This window comes from Propithecus coquereli, unplaced genomic scaffold, assembly GCF_000956105.1.
Source record: "Propithecus coquereli isolate 6110/MARCELLA unplaced genomic scaffold, Pcoq_1.0 Scaffold43, whole genome shotgun sequence".
Lineage (NCBI taxonomy): Eukaryota > Metazoa > Chordata > Mammalia > Primates > Indriidae > Propithecus > Propithecus coquereli.
This window is the reverse complement of record NW_012150063.1, coordinates 454410-471218: the sequence shown is the minus strand read 5'-3', so window position 1 is coordinate 471218 and position 16809 is coordinate 454410. Positions and strand designations below refer to the sequence as shown.

General features: G+C 46.6%; 1 protein-coding gene across 1 annotated transcript in view; it reads left to right on the top strand.

Moving 5' to 3' along the window:
- The first annotated feature begins 4392 nt into the window (after positions 1–4392).
- EPAS1 (endothelial PAS domain protein 1) overlaps positions 4393–16809 on the top strand; it is a 38460-nt gene continuing 26043 nt past the window's right edge. Inside the window, exons 1-3 of the mRNA XM_012653832.1 lie at positions 4393–4583; positions 13644–13795; positions 14234–14330. Of these exons, the coding sequence (XP_012509286.1) occupies positions 4535–4583; positions 13644–13795; positions 14234–14330 (298 nt within the window). The 5' untranslated portion in view covers positions 4393–4534. The remainder of the gene's footprint in view (positions 4584–13643; positions 13796–14233; positions 14331–16809) is intronic.

Below are 16809 nucleotides of genomic sequence, written 5' to 3'. Positions count from 1 at the left end.
CAGTGACGTGCTGAAATCCATTCTGCTTCTAAGCCATTTAACTGTATAGGTTAACAGGCATATTGTTTGGATACCCGGATGGCCCCAGGCATTAGGCACGTGAGTCCTAATCACTCTAAATGCCAGGAATCTAGCTAATTAAGCAACCGTCCTCTTGGTGCAGCTGGTGACATCTTAGGGCCTCGCTTGAGGCTGTGTTCATGTGGAAGTCAGAAGCCAGGATCATCTTGACCAAAAGCAGATCATCTTTAGATTAATGACTTAAGTAGGGATCCCTAAGCCATGCTTGGAGCACTGACCTAAAAGTTAAGGTGTTTTTAAGATAATGAAGCTCTGGGCAAAGAGGTTTTTCCTGGTCAAGCTGTAGCACATACCTGCTGACCTTTTTCTGGACAGTTTTGTTTTATCTTTTGACTGCCTGCCGGGTTCTTATGTGGTTGCTTCCTTTAGTTGGGATCAAATGTCTCAGAATGTGAGTTTCCAACTTGGGGAGAATAAGTATGTCTGTGCATATTAAAATGTCAAAAAAGAAAAAAAACAGAAACTGCTTGTTCTCCACCTGCAGTGTGGATAGGTACTGCAGCAGGGTCAGACTTCCTGCTTGTACGGAGATAACACCCACCACACACCCAGCCCTACGGCAAGGGGCCTGCATCTGCTGAGGCCCACAGCTCCGATTCCCCTTCCTCCCGCAACACCCCATTGGAACTTAGACACTGGTTCTTAATCCTACTCCTAAGGTTCCAGGTCTTTCCTAAGGTGAATGGGTACTCGCTTAAGGACAGAGGCTTGCCCCACAGAATTTTTGTCACTATATCTTTTTTTTTTCTTTTTTTCAGCATATTATGGGGTACAGATGTTTAGGTTATGTGTGTTGTCCTTCGTTTCCCCCCCCCCATAGTGTGTATGAGCATGCAATTCGTGGGAAATTATCTAACACAGCACTGGGCATGTCAAAATTGTACAATAAATACTAGTTTCCTTGCTGCCAATGGAAAAACTTCTGATTTTAGGCCCAGAAGAACTAGATCTGAGACAATGTTTTTAGCAAATTATTTAATCTCTCTAAATCTCCACATCCTCATCTATTAAGTGGGAATAATAGTTCCTATCTCTCAGGGTTGTTGAGAGAATCAAATGAGATAACACATGTAAAAAAAAAAAAAGTGCTTTCTGAACCCCTAAAACATTGTAAGGACTTTGTTATTTGTCCTAGGTTCAGCTGAAATTCTACCTCCCTGGCTTTTAAACTGAGAAACTGCCTAAGATTCTCAATCTTTTTTTTTTCTAAAAGTTAAGATGTTGCTGTTCCTTTATTTCTTGCTAAAGCCACTCACTCCTACAGTTAAGCAGTGAAAAGAGCATTGGCCCAGGAAGAGTAGGGTCTAGCCCTAGCTCTGCCACTGATTAGCTGGATTGCCCTAAGCATGTAACTGAGCCTGGACTGGTCTCAGTTTCCAGATCTGTGAAAGGGGGGCGATGGTAATGCCTATCTTGCTCACCTTGGTCGCAAGGATGAATTAGATAGGGAGCCTCCGTGTGTCTCAGGGCTTCTGAGTGTGTCTGCTCACTGACTATAGACCCTCCACGGGCTTCTGTTGGCATTGGCTTTGTGACCTTAGGCAAACGACGTATTATATCTGAGCCTCGGTTTCCACATCTGTAAACTGTGCAAACAATACCTACCATATTGCGCTGTTAGGGAGATTATAATGAAATAATATATGTAAAGTTCTTGGTGCAGCACCAGGCACAAAAGTTGGTGTCAATAAACATTTGCATGGTTGGAAGAACACAGCAGGACTCAAATGTCAAATGCTATTGTCAGACAGAGCACTGACTCTGATTGCCTTTTCCCTACCTGGCTCTTCCTCTCTGCCTTGTCAGCTCTTCTACTCGTAAGAAGGAGCAATGGCCAAGGGAAGCTTGTGCATGCAGATGTCAGTGTGAATGCCACAGCCTGTGCTGGGATCTCCTCCACCCCAGGATGGCTTCTCTAGGTGCCGCCAATGACTGGGTTACACGTTGATGGTGCTTTTGTTGGAGAGTGTGGGGGTTAATGCTGGAGAATGGAATTCAGCACCTTTTACCCAGCCCTCGTGACCCAAGGCATGATGTGTGCAATTTCAGTGTCCTGTCCCCTTCCCACTTTCCTCTCCTGTGCCAGAATGCCTGCAAACCTTTCATCCACAACTGGAGGTCAGGATTAAAATGTAAACGGGAGGGACTAATGTGCAAACTGCCACTAAAGGTTTAGTTGGGGCAAGTTCTAAGGATGGGAAAGGGTGGGGTACAGGGGTAGGGGTAGGAGTCTTGAGATTTGGAAGTCAGGGAGAGAGGGAAACAGGGGTTAGATAAAGGAAACAAAAAAGGGACATGGGACAAGAAAAACAGTTTTGCTCATTTCACAATTTTTCTGAAGGTTCTTCCCAGCCATCAACAACTACTGGACAATTCTTCCTGTAGTCTGAGTACATCAGGCTTCACCCATCTATGGAACTGGAAATTCTTTTTAAGTGAAGCATGTCGTAAAGTCAAAACAGTGCTTCTGCCCCAAATCTCAAGGGGTTTGAGAGGCATGTCGACATTCCATAAATCCCAAAATACTGATTTTTCTGTCCAGATAACAGGCTGCAAAGCCAAACAAAAGGAGAAGCAGCCCCTGGATTTGGAAATCTTGGAGGGCAGGACAGAGTGAGCCTGCTGGAGCTGGCTGGACTGAGGCCTTGGGAGCCATCAACTGCATTGGACACTTTTTTAAAAAATAAAAAACAAGCTTGTTTCTTTATTAAACAAGCAATATAGGTTATTTTTAGAAACATAAGAAAATACTGATAAGCACTACAAAACAAAGCAAAAAACAAAACAAAAACACTTTCCCCCCAACCTCAGTTCCCTTCGACTGCTAACAGTTTTGAGTAGAGAAAGACAGGGTGGTCATTGGTGGTTAAGTGCCTGGATTCTGGAGCCCACCTGCCCAGTGCAAAGCCTGGGCCCAGTGCAAAGCCTGGGCAGTGGGCGTTTACCTGCTAGAGGCCATGGGTAGATTACTCAACCTCTAGGGGCCAGCTTCCTCATCTGTAAATTAGGAATAGTAATAATACTTGCTTCCAAAGGTAGTTGTGTGAGTTAAAGATGCTAATGTACTGCTTAGAATAGTACCTGGACTATTGTAAGGACTATGTGATACCTATAATAATATTATTTTATTCTAGGCTTTTTCTATATAGTTTATAGGAACTAGTATGTATAATACATAAATTTCTAGAAAATGGAATTGTCCTGTACTATTTTGTAACTTCTTACCTCTCATAATCATCTTTTCATGGACAGATTTTTAAATTAGTATTAACTAACATTGATTGCTTATAGTTGGGGTAGGCCTGGTGCTAAAGATTTTACCTAAATTGCTACATTTGGTCCTCACTATAACTCTGAAGTATAATACTATTATTATCATTTTCCAAATTAGGAAACTGAGGCTAAGTATTTTAAATAATTTGTTTACAGAGCTAGCAAGCAGAAAAGTTAGAATTCCAACCCAGACATTCTGGCTTTTAAACTTGCCTGTGTTAGAACAGGACACAGGCTTTATAAGAAGATCTAGGATTTCTTGAGGCTTTCCTAAAAGAGGCATGCTTTGGTGTGTGTCACCTTTCTTTCCATCCTGCAACAAAAAGGACAATGAGCATGAGACAGGGTGGCAGCCTGTTCTGGCAGGGTTTGGGGAGAAAACACATTTGTGCCCACTCCTTTTTAACCCTTCACAGGTATGCCCTTTGGTACTCCGGACTGATGAATGTCTGACTCAGTGTTCTTCTTGGGCTATGATGGCATTTTCAATTTTAACTGCGGAAATCACTCTTTGATGTGAAATGGCATCTAAGGTCCAGTACTAGGCTTCACTTTTTCTCAATGTGTCTTATCCAGAAGAAGAGAATAGTTTTTTATCTTGTTCTCCAGAGCCTTTGACAGAGCCACCTGGGCCCCTGGTCATAGCTTCCTCGCCCTTCTCTTTCTATCCCTGGATACGCACCCCTGTCCCCAGATAACCCAGGACCAGGTCAGGTCCAAGGCATTGCTAGTTACGTCATTTAATCAGCAAGTCTTTGCCCAGCCCCCACCCGCGTGAAGGCCTGTTCTGGACACCATGAGGAATGCAAGAGGAGGAAGGTGGTTGAGAAGACACCAATGCACACGAAAGCAGAGCTAACGATATAAAGCAGGTTTCATGTGGCTCACATGTGGCTCAGATGACTGGTGTAGGCCCAGATCAGTGCAGTGGAAGAGTCTGACTGCACTGAGGTTGGGGGGCCAGGGAGATATCTTGGCGAGGGATGTGATAGGATGACAGTGACCTTTTAGGGCTTAACCCCCTCTCTCTCAATTTAGGAGTAGCTCGGAGAGGAGGAAGGAGAAGTCCCGAGATGCTGCGAGGTGCCGGCGGAGCAAGGAGACGGAGGTGTTCTACGAGCTGGCCCATGAGCTGCCTCTGCCTCACAGCGTGAGCTCCCACCTGGACAAGGCCTCCATCATGCGGCTGGCTATCAGCTTCCTGCGAACACAAAAGCTCCTGTCCTCAGGTGAGGCTGGCAGGCCCTCAGGCTAGGCAGAGGGCAGCCTTACCAGCATGTCCCTACACACAGGGGGCCCGTGTCATGCAAGAGTTGGAAAGTTTTCCTTCCTAGGAACGTCCAATCTGCAGAACGTTCCGAAATGCTGTCATTAGTGCTTTGCTCCGTGCTAAACACCTCCTCTCCAGCAATGACCTTTGCAATGAATCAAGCAAAGGGCAAGGGCCGGGCAGGCAGGACCAAAGAAGAGCATGGGCACCTGGAGGCTGTGAGAACCAAGAACAGCTTTTGTTGACTCCGCAGTGTGTGGCCCTCTGGCCATAAGACCTGTATTGTACACTAGATTGAATCCATAGGAAGCATTTTAACCTTATCTTCCAACTGCCTTCTCCAGAGTGGCGAGGAGGTGTGCCCATACGATCTTTTCCCTCTTACTAGCCAGCTGAGCCAGGCCAATCATTTATCTCTTTGAATGCTGGTTTCCTTATCTGTAAAGTGGGGTTCAAGATACTTATTGCTCAGGGTGTCTGTGAGTATTGACCGAGGTGATGTCTGTGAAGCACCTGGCCCAGCTTCACTCATTCACCCTGGGGAGTCCTTGACAAATGACAGCCTGAGGCATCACCCTCTCCAGGAACCAACTAGTTCTCACCCTCCCTAGTATCTCTGCAACCCGTAAGCTCACAAAGCATTTTTTTTCTCAGAGAGCTACATACTTCAAAAAGCCATTTCCTGTTAGTCCTGACCAGAGAGAGGTGTTCTGAGGAGTCTTCCAGCTTCAGATCCCATGTAAAAATATCATCTAGTGTGTCAGTTCTGTACGGAAACTGGGCAGCACGAAGTGCCCCTCCCCATGCTGGTCTGATGCTACAGGTGGGCAGTGTCTGAGGGGGTGAGAGACCGTCAGGGAGGGAAGGTTCTTTTGTGGTTGGTTTTCCTGAGTGAGCTGGTGCCGTGGAGACGGGTTGATTCTGCCATCCTGTTATGAAGTGGCTATTCTGGGAAAGAAACCCTGAGCAGAGGGAATCCAGCGTGAGGCGGGGAGGCCAGACCAGCATGTGCTATTCTGGGCCCTGCAGCACAGGAAGGATATGGGGGAAAGACTTTCAGAAAATAGGACGGCTCTGTGGGCCCAAGGGTTAGAGGGCTAAGCCTGTACCATGAGCCCAGTGAGGCCAATTGTGCAGGCAGGACGGGGAGAACCAAGGGCAAAGACATGCTCTCTGAATACTTCCAAAGAAACAATGCAGGGCAGTGGCAGATTCATAGTCATGGATGCTGGAGAAAGGGAACCCTGGGCTGAAGCCCTGGCAAGGCTTGCTTCGCCCGATGTAAAAAAGGCTTAGAGACTCCATCACAGGGCACTTGTGTACCTCCTTCTTTTAGAGAGGCTTATCCTCCTGGACAGCCAAGGGCAATGTCTGGTAATGTTGGAATCATCTTTACATATACACGGAGCAGACAGTGGAGGATTTAATAATTAGATGGACACCCTTCCCTATACCCAGAACTGTCTCCTCTACTTCCCTGCTATGGTACTTGGAATCCTACTCTTAGATATTAATTCCTTTGGGTTAACTATTGCTTCCTTCATCACCACCCCCATTCCTCCACCAACAGAGAGCTCCAGAAGGAGTGATACAGGTTGAATATCCCTTATCCAAAATGCGTGGGACCAGAAATATTTCAGATTTTGGAATTTTTCAGATTTTGGAATATTTGCATTATAATTACTATTTGAGCATCCCTAATCTGAAATCCAAAATCCTAAATGCTCCAATAAGCATTTCTTTTGAGCATCATGTCTGATTTTGGAGCATTTCAGATTTTGGATTTTCAGATTTGGCATGCTCAAACTGTATATCAATCCTAAGGTACCCCTCGACTGAATTTGGACTTACAGGGTGTTTCTCCTTGTTTCATAGATAAGTGAGGCACAAAAAAATTAAGGTTGCTCAAAGTCACACATTTAGCACTTGGTGAACCTGCATGTGGAATTCAACTCCTTTTGAATCTTGGTCCATCGGAAAGACAGACATGAGGTGACGGGAGCATTCTGCAAACCTGGTCAGGCACAGATGTTAATGGGGTGGGGGCTGGGGAGAGGGAGAAAGCAGGGAACCAAAGTCAAATGGAGGCACCAGGGGGCTGGCCGCAAGCCATGGGCTGAGGAGGAGGTCCTCACATGTTCAGAGCATTGTTCCTATCTTTTAGCATGGTGCAGGGCCTTGCTTTCCATGCTTGCCCGTACAGGAGCCTGCTCTCCTCCTCAGTGGTTTGGAGGTTGGCCTAGAGAGAGCCACAATTTGGGGGCTGAGCCCTCTGAGCACATCTGCCTGTATGTGTGCTGGTGTGAACCTCCGTGTGCTCGTGTGAACCCCTGTGTGCTAGACACACTCACAGAGATAAGACCAGAGTGACCACGGCAGGACATCACATGTCCCAACTCAGGAGCTGTTGAAAGTTGTGGACACAGACTGCCTGCCCTCTGGCTCGGCCCCAGATAGACCACAGCCCTCAGCATGTCAGCTGTGGTCTTCTCTGTCCCAAGGAAAGAAATGATGGAAAAGGATAAAAAGTTTCCACTTTTGGCCATCTGGTCCTGGTGTCCTTGAAGGAGAAGTTCTCATAAAACACACACAGCCAGTGGAGGAGGAGATGGCTTCTCAACATCTCCTTTTCTCTGACTTCTCTCTCAGGGTCCTGCCACACATTCTCTAGACCAGTGGTCCCCAACCTTTTTGGCACCAGGGACCGTTTTCCACAGTTCAGGGAGGGGGGATGGTTTCAGGATGATTCAAGCATATTACATTTATTGTGTACTTTATTTCTATTATTATTACATTGTAATATATAATGAAATAATTATACAACTCACTATAGGTTGGGAACCCCTGCTCTAGACCAACTGTTGAATTGTTTTCAGAAATTGTAAGGCAGGATCTTTTTCCTTTTTAATCATATTTTACTTTTCCCCACACATGTAGGATAATGAAGGGGAGCACAGGATTTGTGGGCAGATAGACCTGCATTGGAATCTCAGTTGGCTGCCTTCTTTCTCTGCAACCTTGTACAAATTTCTTTCTCTCTTTGAGCTTTAGTTTCCTCATCTGCACAAAGGTGATAATGGTATTCACTCTGCAATGTTGTTGTAGGATTGAGATAATAGATATAAAAGGCCTTATCCCGTAGCCTGCCACATATTAAGCTCTTAAGTTATAGCTTAGAAATAAAAATTATTACAAGCAAGTATATTGATTTATAGTAAGTATAGGCTTCTGGAGAAATGATATAAACAGAAACCCAATGTAAACCCTTACTATTCTCTTACCCACCTTTTAGCAATTTCTATCAAAATGCAGAGTTGCCATGCTTTTCCAAATCAAAACAAACCACAAATTCATTATTTAAGCATTTCTAACAAAGGTGAGTACCAATTTTGGCTCCCTTTATAATAGGAAATAACTGGTTGCATACCTCAGAGTTCAAAAGGCTAAAAAATACCAAGTTTTGCTTTAGAAAATTTCTTCTTTACTTAGTAACACGTTTCCCTTTGATTTTCACAGTAGGCTCTTCTGTGTGGGAATGTTGGAGAGGAAACCTCAACGCTGAGAAATTCAGGCTGTGGGTCTGGGCCACCAAATTGAGATTCATATCACAGGAAGCAAACTGAAACAATAGCTTTATGATATGAGCTTCCACGCTGGGCGAGGACAGAACACACTCTCACAGGAACATCAGTGGAAATACCGCTTGATTGTCTCAAATCCTCTTTCAGGATGGGCCCCAACGAAACGTGACCCAACAGGGGTCAGTTCTGCATTCTGAGGGCGTTAAACAGCAGTAAATATACAAAATTTGATTTTCACTGTAAAATTGATTTCAATCTTCCCCAAACTCATGATGGTGAAATCAAATTCATTTTACATGGAGCTGGAGATCAGCATGAAGTGAGGTTTCTGAGGAGAAACGGGAGGCTTATTATTGATTCACTGGCGTTTGTGTAGTGAAGGCATCAGTCTTAACGAGAGATTTGACTTCCTGATCTTTAGACTACTAAGGAAAAGACATTCAAATGTGGGACAAGGGATTTTAAAGTTTACCGTAGTCTTTCCATGCAGGAAAAGTGGGACAAAGGAGGCAGAATTGTGGAGGCAGATATGTTTTCTGGTGCCCTCTTACACCCTACTTTCAGACTTCTTTTCCCAGGCTTTCACCCCCACGTTTTCACTGCTCCACCCCCTTTCCCACCCACTCTCCAATCAAGGCCTTTTTCATCCTGTTTGGAAAGAAGCCAATACACTGATTCATGCAAGGATGCTAATGGCTGAGAGTAGCTAATGTACGATTTCTTCCACAGACACTGACCTTGTTCAGATCATTCCCTTAGCCCAGACTAAAAAGTCCGTTCAATCTGTGGGTGTTTGCTGAGCCCACCCTGTGCTACATCTTTTGAAGGGTTATACAGAGGGTTAGAGAGGATAGTAAGATATGTGAAGAGCAAAGGGATGCCTCTCTGCTGGTGGACTTTCAGGGCTCTCTGGGAGCCCAGCAAGATCAGGTAGTACATAGTATCTTCCGCCAAAGGTGTGAGCATGCTCCAAGCCTGCTAGTGGCGGGGTTTAATGCTGTGGCCAATGATCCAGTAAGTGTTCCAAAAATAATTTCCTCCTGGCTTGACTGACACTGCTTTTGCAGTCAGCACACCCAGACGGTGGGTGTGGGGGTCCAGGCCCTGGGAGAGGTGGAGGGGACAAATCAGTTTAGGCAAAGCCCTTAGCAGGAAAGCTTGTGCGATAACCAAGTGGTAACTGCCAAGCACATCTGAACTGGGAAGACCCCGTCAGAATGGTTTTAAGTACAGTCACAGCAGTCCTGGAACTTCTCAGAGTAGGAAGCAGAAAGAAAGTGACCTTGGGGGAGTAAAACGTAGCCAGCATTCTGACCAGCAGCTCCATCAGGGCAGCCTGGCCTGAGAGACCGCCGGGAGGCTTCTGCCCTGCCGCCTTGCCCGCTCAGCCCAGGTGCACAGCTCCCGCTGCCCGGGAGGCCCCGCCCCACAGGGGCAGTGCTGCCTGAAGGAAATGAGTGGTGCTCCGGAAAAAGTGCTCCAGAACCTCAGCCCCCCGCGCATATCCTGGCTGTGGGGAGTCATCAAAGCCTGTTTACTGTGGTTATTTTTAGCATTAAAGAATCTTTTGCTCCCCAGGCCGAGCATGTGCCGTCTTATGCAGAGCGCCTCTGGATTTAATGACCCGTCCTCCTCCTTTGGGGTCAGACCCTGAGGGGTCCTGGGACGCATGTAACTGAGACCTAGTGCCCAAGGAGATTTAAAGGTCCCGTTGGCGGCTTCATTGAGCATTACTGTAGTCTGCTCGCTTTATCCTGCACTGAGGGTTTCTGCTTGAGTATTGTGTGGCCTTACGGTGGTTTGTCTTTGTCTTCCCTGCCAGTCTGTAGATTCCTTGAGGGAAAGGATTGCTCTTACACCTCTCAGAATCCCCGAGTCTCCCTAGGACAGGACTGAGCACACAGTGACACCTGGGGACAGATTACTTTGTGCCTACCATGAGGCAGACATATACATAGTAGAAACCTAATAACTGTGTAGGGCATGAGTGCATTTTTCCACATGCCTAACACTGAGTTGCTTATTAATGATGCATCAGGGAAGACACGATGTTTACAGGAAAAAAGGCAGAGGAGTCTTCAGCAGATTTATGGCACGAGCCCCCTGGTGTCCTGGGTGAGAGTCTGTCTCTTGGACCTAGTTCACTCTCAGCTCCCAAAGTGCAAGCGACCTGGCCAGGCTCCTGCAGAAGCTCCCAGAAGAGTGGGCAGGTGCTGTGAGAGCAAGGAGTTCTGCAGAGGGAAGGCCTCCCTAGCCCTCTGTCCCAGGGTCCCTGGGGGCTGCCTGCTGGCTTCCTGGTTCTCCAGCCATTGTGCCTTCAGTTTCAAGACGTTCTGTTTCCCTTCATGGCCCTAGAGTGCCCTTGTCCCTCCCTCCCAGAGGCCTCCTGACCCCATGCTGCTGTAGCCAATTTCGCCACCTCCTGGAAGCAAGTGTGCTGGGCATGGGTGGAAACCCGTTTGGCTGTGTTGGAACTGTTAAAAACAGGAAATTTTAAGCAGGACTATTTCCTCTGGGTCTAGTTAACCCAAATAGGGTTGTTTTGGGATTCCTCCAGATTTTGAAGTCAGTGTTACCACTGAGATCAAAGAAATTGAAGAGAAAATATCTTCTCAATAGACCAGAAACCACAGGGCTGGCCTGTGCTTGTCTGTAGAAGGTGGTCACCTATCTGGTGTGATTTAGATGGTGCTGAAAACCTCTTCTCACCCATCCCCCAAATAAGTCACCACCTGCCAAAATAGGCTGATCTCCCCACGGTTAGGGTCACTCTAGGACCTTGAGTTGAGGCAGTGATGCTCAGCATGTGGTCCTCGAGTAGCAGCATCAACATCACCTGGGAACTTGTTAGAAAAGCAGATTCTCAGCCCCCACCCGAGACCTACTGGGTCAGGAACTCTGGGGTGGTGCCAGCATGTGGGTGTGTACCTGTACAGTCTCAGTGGGCTCCATACCTAGAAGGGTCCCAGGCAAGGTTTTAAGTTTTCAATAAGAAATCCAGTGTTTTTACTTTGCACTGGGCCACGCAAATTATATAGCAATCCTGGTCCCGGTAGTCTTTGTGTTAGCCAGCCGTGCAGGTGATTCTGCTGCGTACTCACACTTGGAAGTGTTAAGTAATTGTCTCTCCTGAAGCCCCATTTTAATGAAGATGTTACCTGGGAAAGCTAACATTAGTAGTGGCAGCACCTGCACCCAGGACATTGGTTCATCGCCAGTTCAGCTGATTAGTTAGATGGCAAAGAGCTGATCTGTCCGCAGACCCTAGCAGGGAACAGGTGTTGGGAGGTGGGGTGGGGAAGGGCCCTTCTCGTGGCCTGTGGTCCTCCCCCCCATAAGTTAGCCGCCTGAAACAGAGTGTGAAAAGGAAAGAATTTCTCTCATTTTGTTTCACCATTTTAGTAAAACAGAGAGAAATCCAATAGGACACTGCTCTGTACAACCCAACTCTTGACTCTGAAGGCAGGGACAGGCCCTGTTCTGTTCCTCTGCAGAAATAGCCTCTGTGACTCCAGCACATTCTCTGATCCTATGTCCTGAAAAATGACTGGTGCCATGGAAGCCCCTTGGTAGGAACATCTCCTAATTTGGACTTGTTCTCCTTGAGGAATGACGGCAGATAGCCCAGAGCTTAAATGTAAGGGGCTTGGGGCAAAACAGAAAAGAGAAGTCCAGTGCCCTTGCAACAAGGGCCTTGAACCATGCTTCACAGCATGGATGTGTCCCTTGCCAAGTGGCCCATAAATTGAATTGCATTTTACATTCCCTAGAATAGTCTCCATTTGAAAGACTCCTTTTAGTTAAGAGAGTGACAAATTACTCTCTAATCACCTTGTTCTAGAAATCAAGTGAGGCATACTTGGATTGATGTTTACACTGGATGAATACAAATTTTCATAAGTAAATGTATCTTTGCAGTTAAATAATGAACTAAATAAAGGAGGGGCTGAAGTAAAGTCTGTGGCCTGAGTGTAAGAACCAAGGGCCAGGGGCCTGAGAGGTTTTCTTGTCTGGGACCAGAGCTGAGTCTACATTCTGCAGATAGCAGAGGTATACTTGATAGGCCAGGGTACTTAAAGTGGATGGTTTGGGGTGATGTTTTCTCAGGCTGCTTCTAGCACCTCTCCAGCCTGCCAGTGATGCAGTTGCCTCCTCACTCTGGCTGGCACCTCTGGGCTTCACTTTTTCCAAACTGTTCTCCATGCCATTGCCAGATTAATCTCCCTAAAGCAAAGCCACTTCTCTCCTCCTTTGCCTGAAATGTGAGGCCCCTTCAGGACACCAGACCTACCCCACCAGTCCAATATCTGAGACTAGGAAATGCATCCTCCTCTTCAGCCAGATGGGCCTCTCCTCAGTCCTAGGAGGGAGCTTGCTCCACATGTCTTCCAGGTTCACCCAACCCTATCCAGCCCAGTAGGCCTTTCTTTTATTCTACAGAGTGAAATCTCTATTTTTCATTAATTTCCTCAAATACTTCTTCTTTGGTACAGTTGTCTCTGAGCACCCCACAGTGACCCCTCCTCCTTCCTCCTCTGCTCCCTAGAGCATGTACTATCTATAACCTTCCTTGGGCACCCCGCTATGACACCTTTGAACTTGTATTCAGCTTTACATCTCTGAACGCAACATATTTCTCACCTACGCTTCGAGTAATTTGAGGGTAGTGATGGTGTCTTGGAGGGAGCAGAGGGGGAAAGAATTCACTATTGTTGGTATCATTTTAGGCATTTTACATACTTATTTAATGCTTACCATTCAAAGAGATGGAAATTATTATCTCCATTTAGCTGATGAGGAAACCAATGTTCCATAGAGGTTGTTACTTACCCGAAGTCATATCCTGATAAGAGGCTGATCTAGGAATAGAATTTGTGTTTAACTTCAAAGCCTGTAAATGGTTGAGTGTGGCTTCTGGATTTAGCTGCTGGGGCTTGCTAGCTCTCCAAGCTTCCCAACCTTGGGCAGATGGCTTAACCTCTCTAAGCTGCATATGTAAAACACACCTAAGAGTAGTACCTGCCTTGTAGGTCCTTGTGAGGATGGTATAGCATGCTTAGTGCAATACCTTTCGTGTAGTACGTATTAGCATATGTACTACACTACTCAATACATGTTAGCAGCTAAAATCTTTGTTCTTACTATACTATGACTGTTACATCTATGACTACTACTGCCACCATGACCGCTAGTACCACAAGCACTGTTGTCACTGCAAGCACACTGTCCTCCACGCCCCTGCCAGGGTGTTCTTTATGTGGCAGTGCTCATCTGTGCTGCTTGGGCATGTGACAGACATATAGATGGGTTGTAGTTATGTGTTTCCAGAAAAGTTCATTTGATGCCTTTGAGCCATCCCTAGCAGACACCTACCCAGGCGAGTCATGGCTGTTTTTACATCACGTTCACACAAGCCATCTAACCCCGTCTCTCTCCAGTTTGCTCTGAAAATGAATCTGAAGCTGAAGCTGACCAGCAGATGGATAACTTGTACCTGAAAGCCTTGGAGGGGTTCATTGCTGTGGTGACCCAAGATGGTGACATGATCTTCCTGTCAGAAAACATCAGCAAGTTCATGGGACTCACACAGGTGACACCCTCCTCTGTCTCTTTCAAAAAAGGGAAATGTTTCCATTTGGGGGTGGAAGTTAGTGGAAGGTGCTGGTAACAATGACCCTTGACTGCCCCCTGCCCATGCCCGCTCTGACCCTCACTGACCTCAGGTCACAGGCTCAGTAACACATGTGCTCCCCCTTCCTGGTGTTGGGTTTGGCATTGCTTGTGGTGTCCTGGCGGACAGCTCTCTGCTCACTGGATTTAACAGGTCAACCCTGTGAGTCAAGTCTGTCCTCATCAGTAGTCCCCTATTACATCCTTATGTGTGTTCACGTAACGCTGGACTGGGATTATGAGAAGACCTGGTTCAATCTCCTCCCTGACTCTAGATCTGGAAGGTGGCTCAGCTTCCTCTCGGGGTCTTTTACTTTGGTGTTAGGAATAATGAAGCCTAACCTTGTTTTCAAAACAGGTGGAGCTAACAGGACACAGTATCTTTGACTTCACTCATCCCTGTGACCACGAGGAGATCCGTGAAAACCTGAGTCTCAAAAATGGTATCCTTAATTGTATGTTTACTTCCTTCTTGCCCCACCTGGGAGGGAATCTGCCTTCCCTTTGTCTAGACTATAGGAGACATGGCTCAAGACCATTATGATGCAGGAAAAACTGACAACCATAAAATAATCTGCTAGGCTGGCCCTCTGTGTAAGCATGTCGCCTGTGAAATGAGATTGGGGGGCGTGGAAAGGACGCATTACTCAAAAATATCTCCTGCTGATACCACACTACTTAGGGGACTCCTTTGGGTTAGGACACTGTCTCTAGGAGGTTTCAGCACTTGGAAGTGAAGCATCTCTGCCAAATGATGGCAAACCAATAAACTCTTCTGTGAGCCAAAGTTCCTGTAGTAACCACTGTAGTTGTCTATTGCTGTGTAGCAAACCACCCAAAACATAGGTCTTAAACAATCATTTATTAGATTTCAGGATTTTGTAGGTTCTGTGGGTGGGTCTTGTGCTCTAAGTGATGTCTGACTGGGCTGTCATCATGCAGTGGCTGGACTAGGCTGAGGTGATCAAGATGGCTCACCCGTAGGTCTGGGACCTTGTGGCAGGTGGCTGGAACCCTGGGCTCAGCTGGAAAGTTGGAAGAGCTGGACTGCTTTCTCACTTTGTGGAGTCCTAGAGCCTCTCCCTCTTCACGTGCTGTCTCCAGGGCAGCCAGACGTGTTACCTGGCAGCTCAGGGCTCCCAGAAGTACAAAAGTGGAAGCTTCCATGCCTTCCCAAGACTTAGTTCCGAAGTTGGCACAGTATCACTTCTGCCCTATTTTATTGGTTAGAGCACTTGACAGGCCAGCGTCAGAGGGAACTATACAAGGCTGTGAGTGGCAGAAGGTGTGGCTTATTTGGGGCCACCTTTGGAGACATAGGACAGGTAGGTTTGATGCAGAAGAGATTTTTAAAGTTCTAGCATACAGGACCTCACCTGTGGGGGTACCCAGCAGGTGCCAGTGGATCAAAGGACCTACACAAGCACTTTGCAATGACAGTAGAACTTCATCTCTCGTAACTGGGGCCATTTGGGAAAAGGCATGAATGGGGATATTGTCCAGAAGACTGAATCTTTGGGCAGCAGCAGGGCTTGATGGCTGTCAAGGTCTGTTCCAAACCTGAGACTCTATCATTGTTCTGGGCAGATTCTGCCTATGTCTAGATGTCCTCTTTAACCTCCCTTACCTGTCACTGCCATGGGGCTTGTGCTTGTCCAAGCTGAGTAACAGAGACAGGGGTACTAAACCTATGAGGTTTTGTTCCTGTTAGTAACCACACTGCAAAAGCATATGTTTCATTGGCTCACCTCCACCCTTGTTGCAGACAGAACCTACAATCCATGTACGGGCCTGCAAAACAGAGTTACAACCACCTTCCTTCCCCTACCGCCACTGCCCTCCCACCCATCCCCTCTGCTATACCTGCCAAAGGCCTTGGGCCACCTGGATCATAGAGCACAAGGCTGGAAAGCATCCCGTGGCTGTTCACTGCCTTGTCTGGGCTGCTGAGAAAGTCTGTGCTGCATGGAACATTTGGTACCAGACTTTCTGAATCACTTTCTAGAGCAGGTGCTTGAAGCCTGAGAACACCAAAAAGTCTCTGATGTCTTCTCTACTCCAGAAACCCTTTGACCTTTGGGTTTTTAGTTCAACCAGTGACTATAGTCTCAGTTTGACTCTGTGACCTAAACCAAGTTCCTCACTTCTTTGTTCCTTGGAGTCATTCTTTTCATGTTTATGGTATTGGACTAGGCAAAGTCTAGGACCTTCCCGCTCTCAAGTGCATGATTCACAGCCAAGTGGCCTCTATTGATCTGAGTAGAACTTCAGATCTCTTGGTCCATGTATCAGGGCCTTGGGACTGGTCACACAGTGAATCAGCAAATCCTCATTGAACGTGCAGGCCTGTCGTGGACTCACGATCTGGAATTAAAGAGTTAGTGTGAGTTCTGAGAGGAAGATAAGGCCATGAGGCGGATTGCGGGAGGCTTTGAAGGCCAGGTGAAGGCCTTTCAACTTTATTCTGTGGACGGTGGGGAGCTATTGAAAGTTTTTGGGCAAGGATGGGGTGATCTGCTTGGAGCTATGCTTAGAAATCATGATCAAATGTCAGAATGGGGAGAATCCAGTTAGGAGGCCTCAATAATAACCCAAACAGCACAAGTGGATTCCTCCAGCACCCTCATCCTCAACACCTGGGCTGGTCCTAGCAGTGGGGCCAGGCCCCAAGATACAGGCATATCTCACTAGATGTAAATCCCACCTGTGAAAATCAAAATTGTAAGAAACATAATTAAGAATGGGAGAGATGGCTTTATTACCATGATGGAGAAGTATTGTCTCTTAAAAAAAAAAAAAAGATTCACCATTCAGTCTGTTACTTAGTGGGCTCCCCTAAGGATGTTTAAGTTCAGTGTAGGTGCCACAATTCCTTTGACAAATTGCTTTTCAGAAATATGTCAGTCAAATAAATCAAGGTTCTCTGAAAGTTTA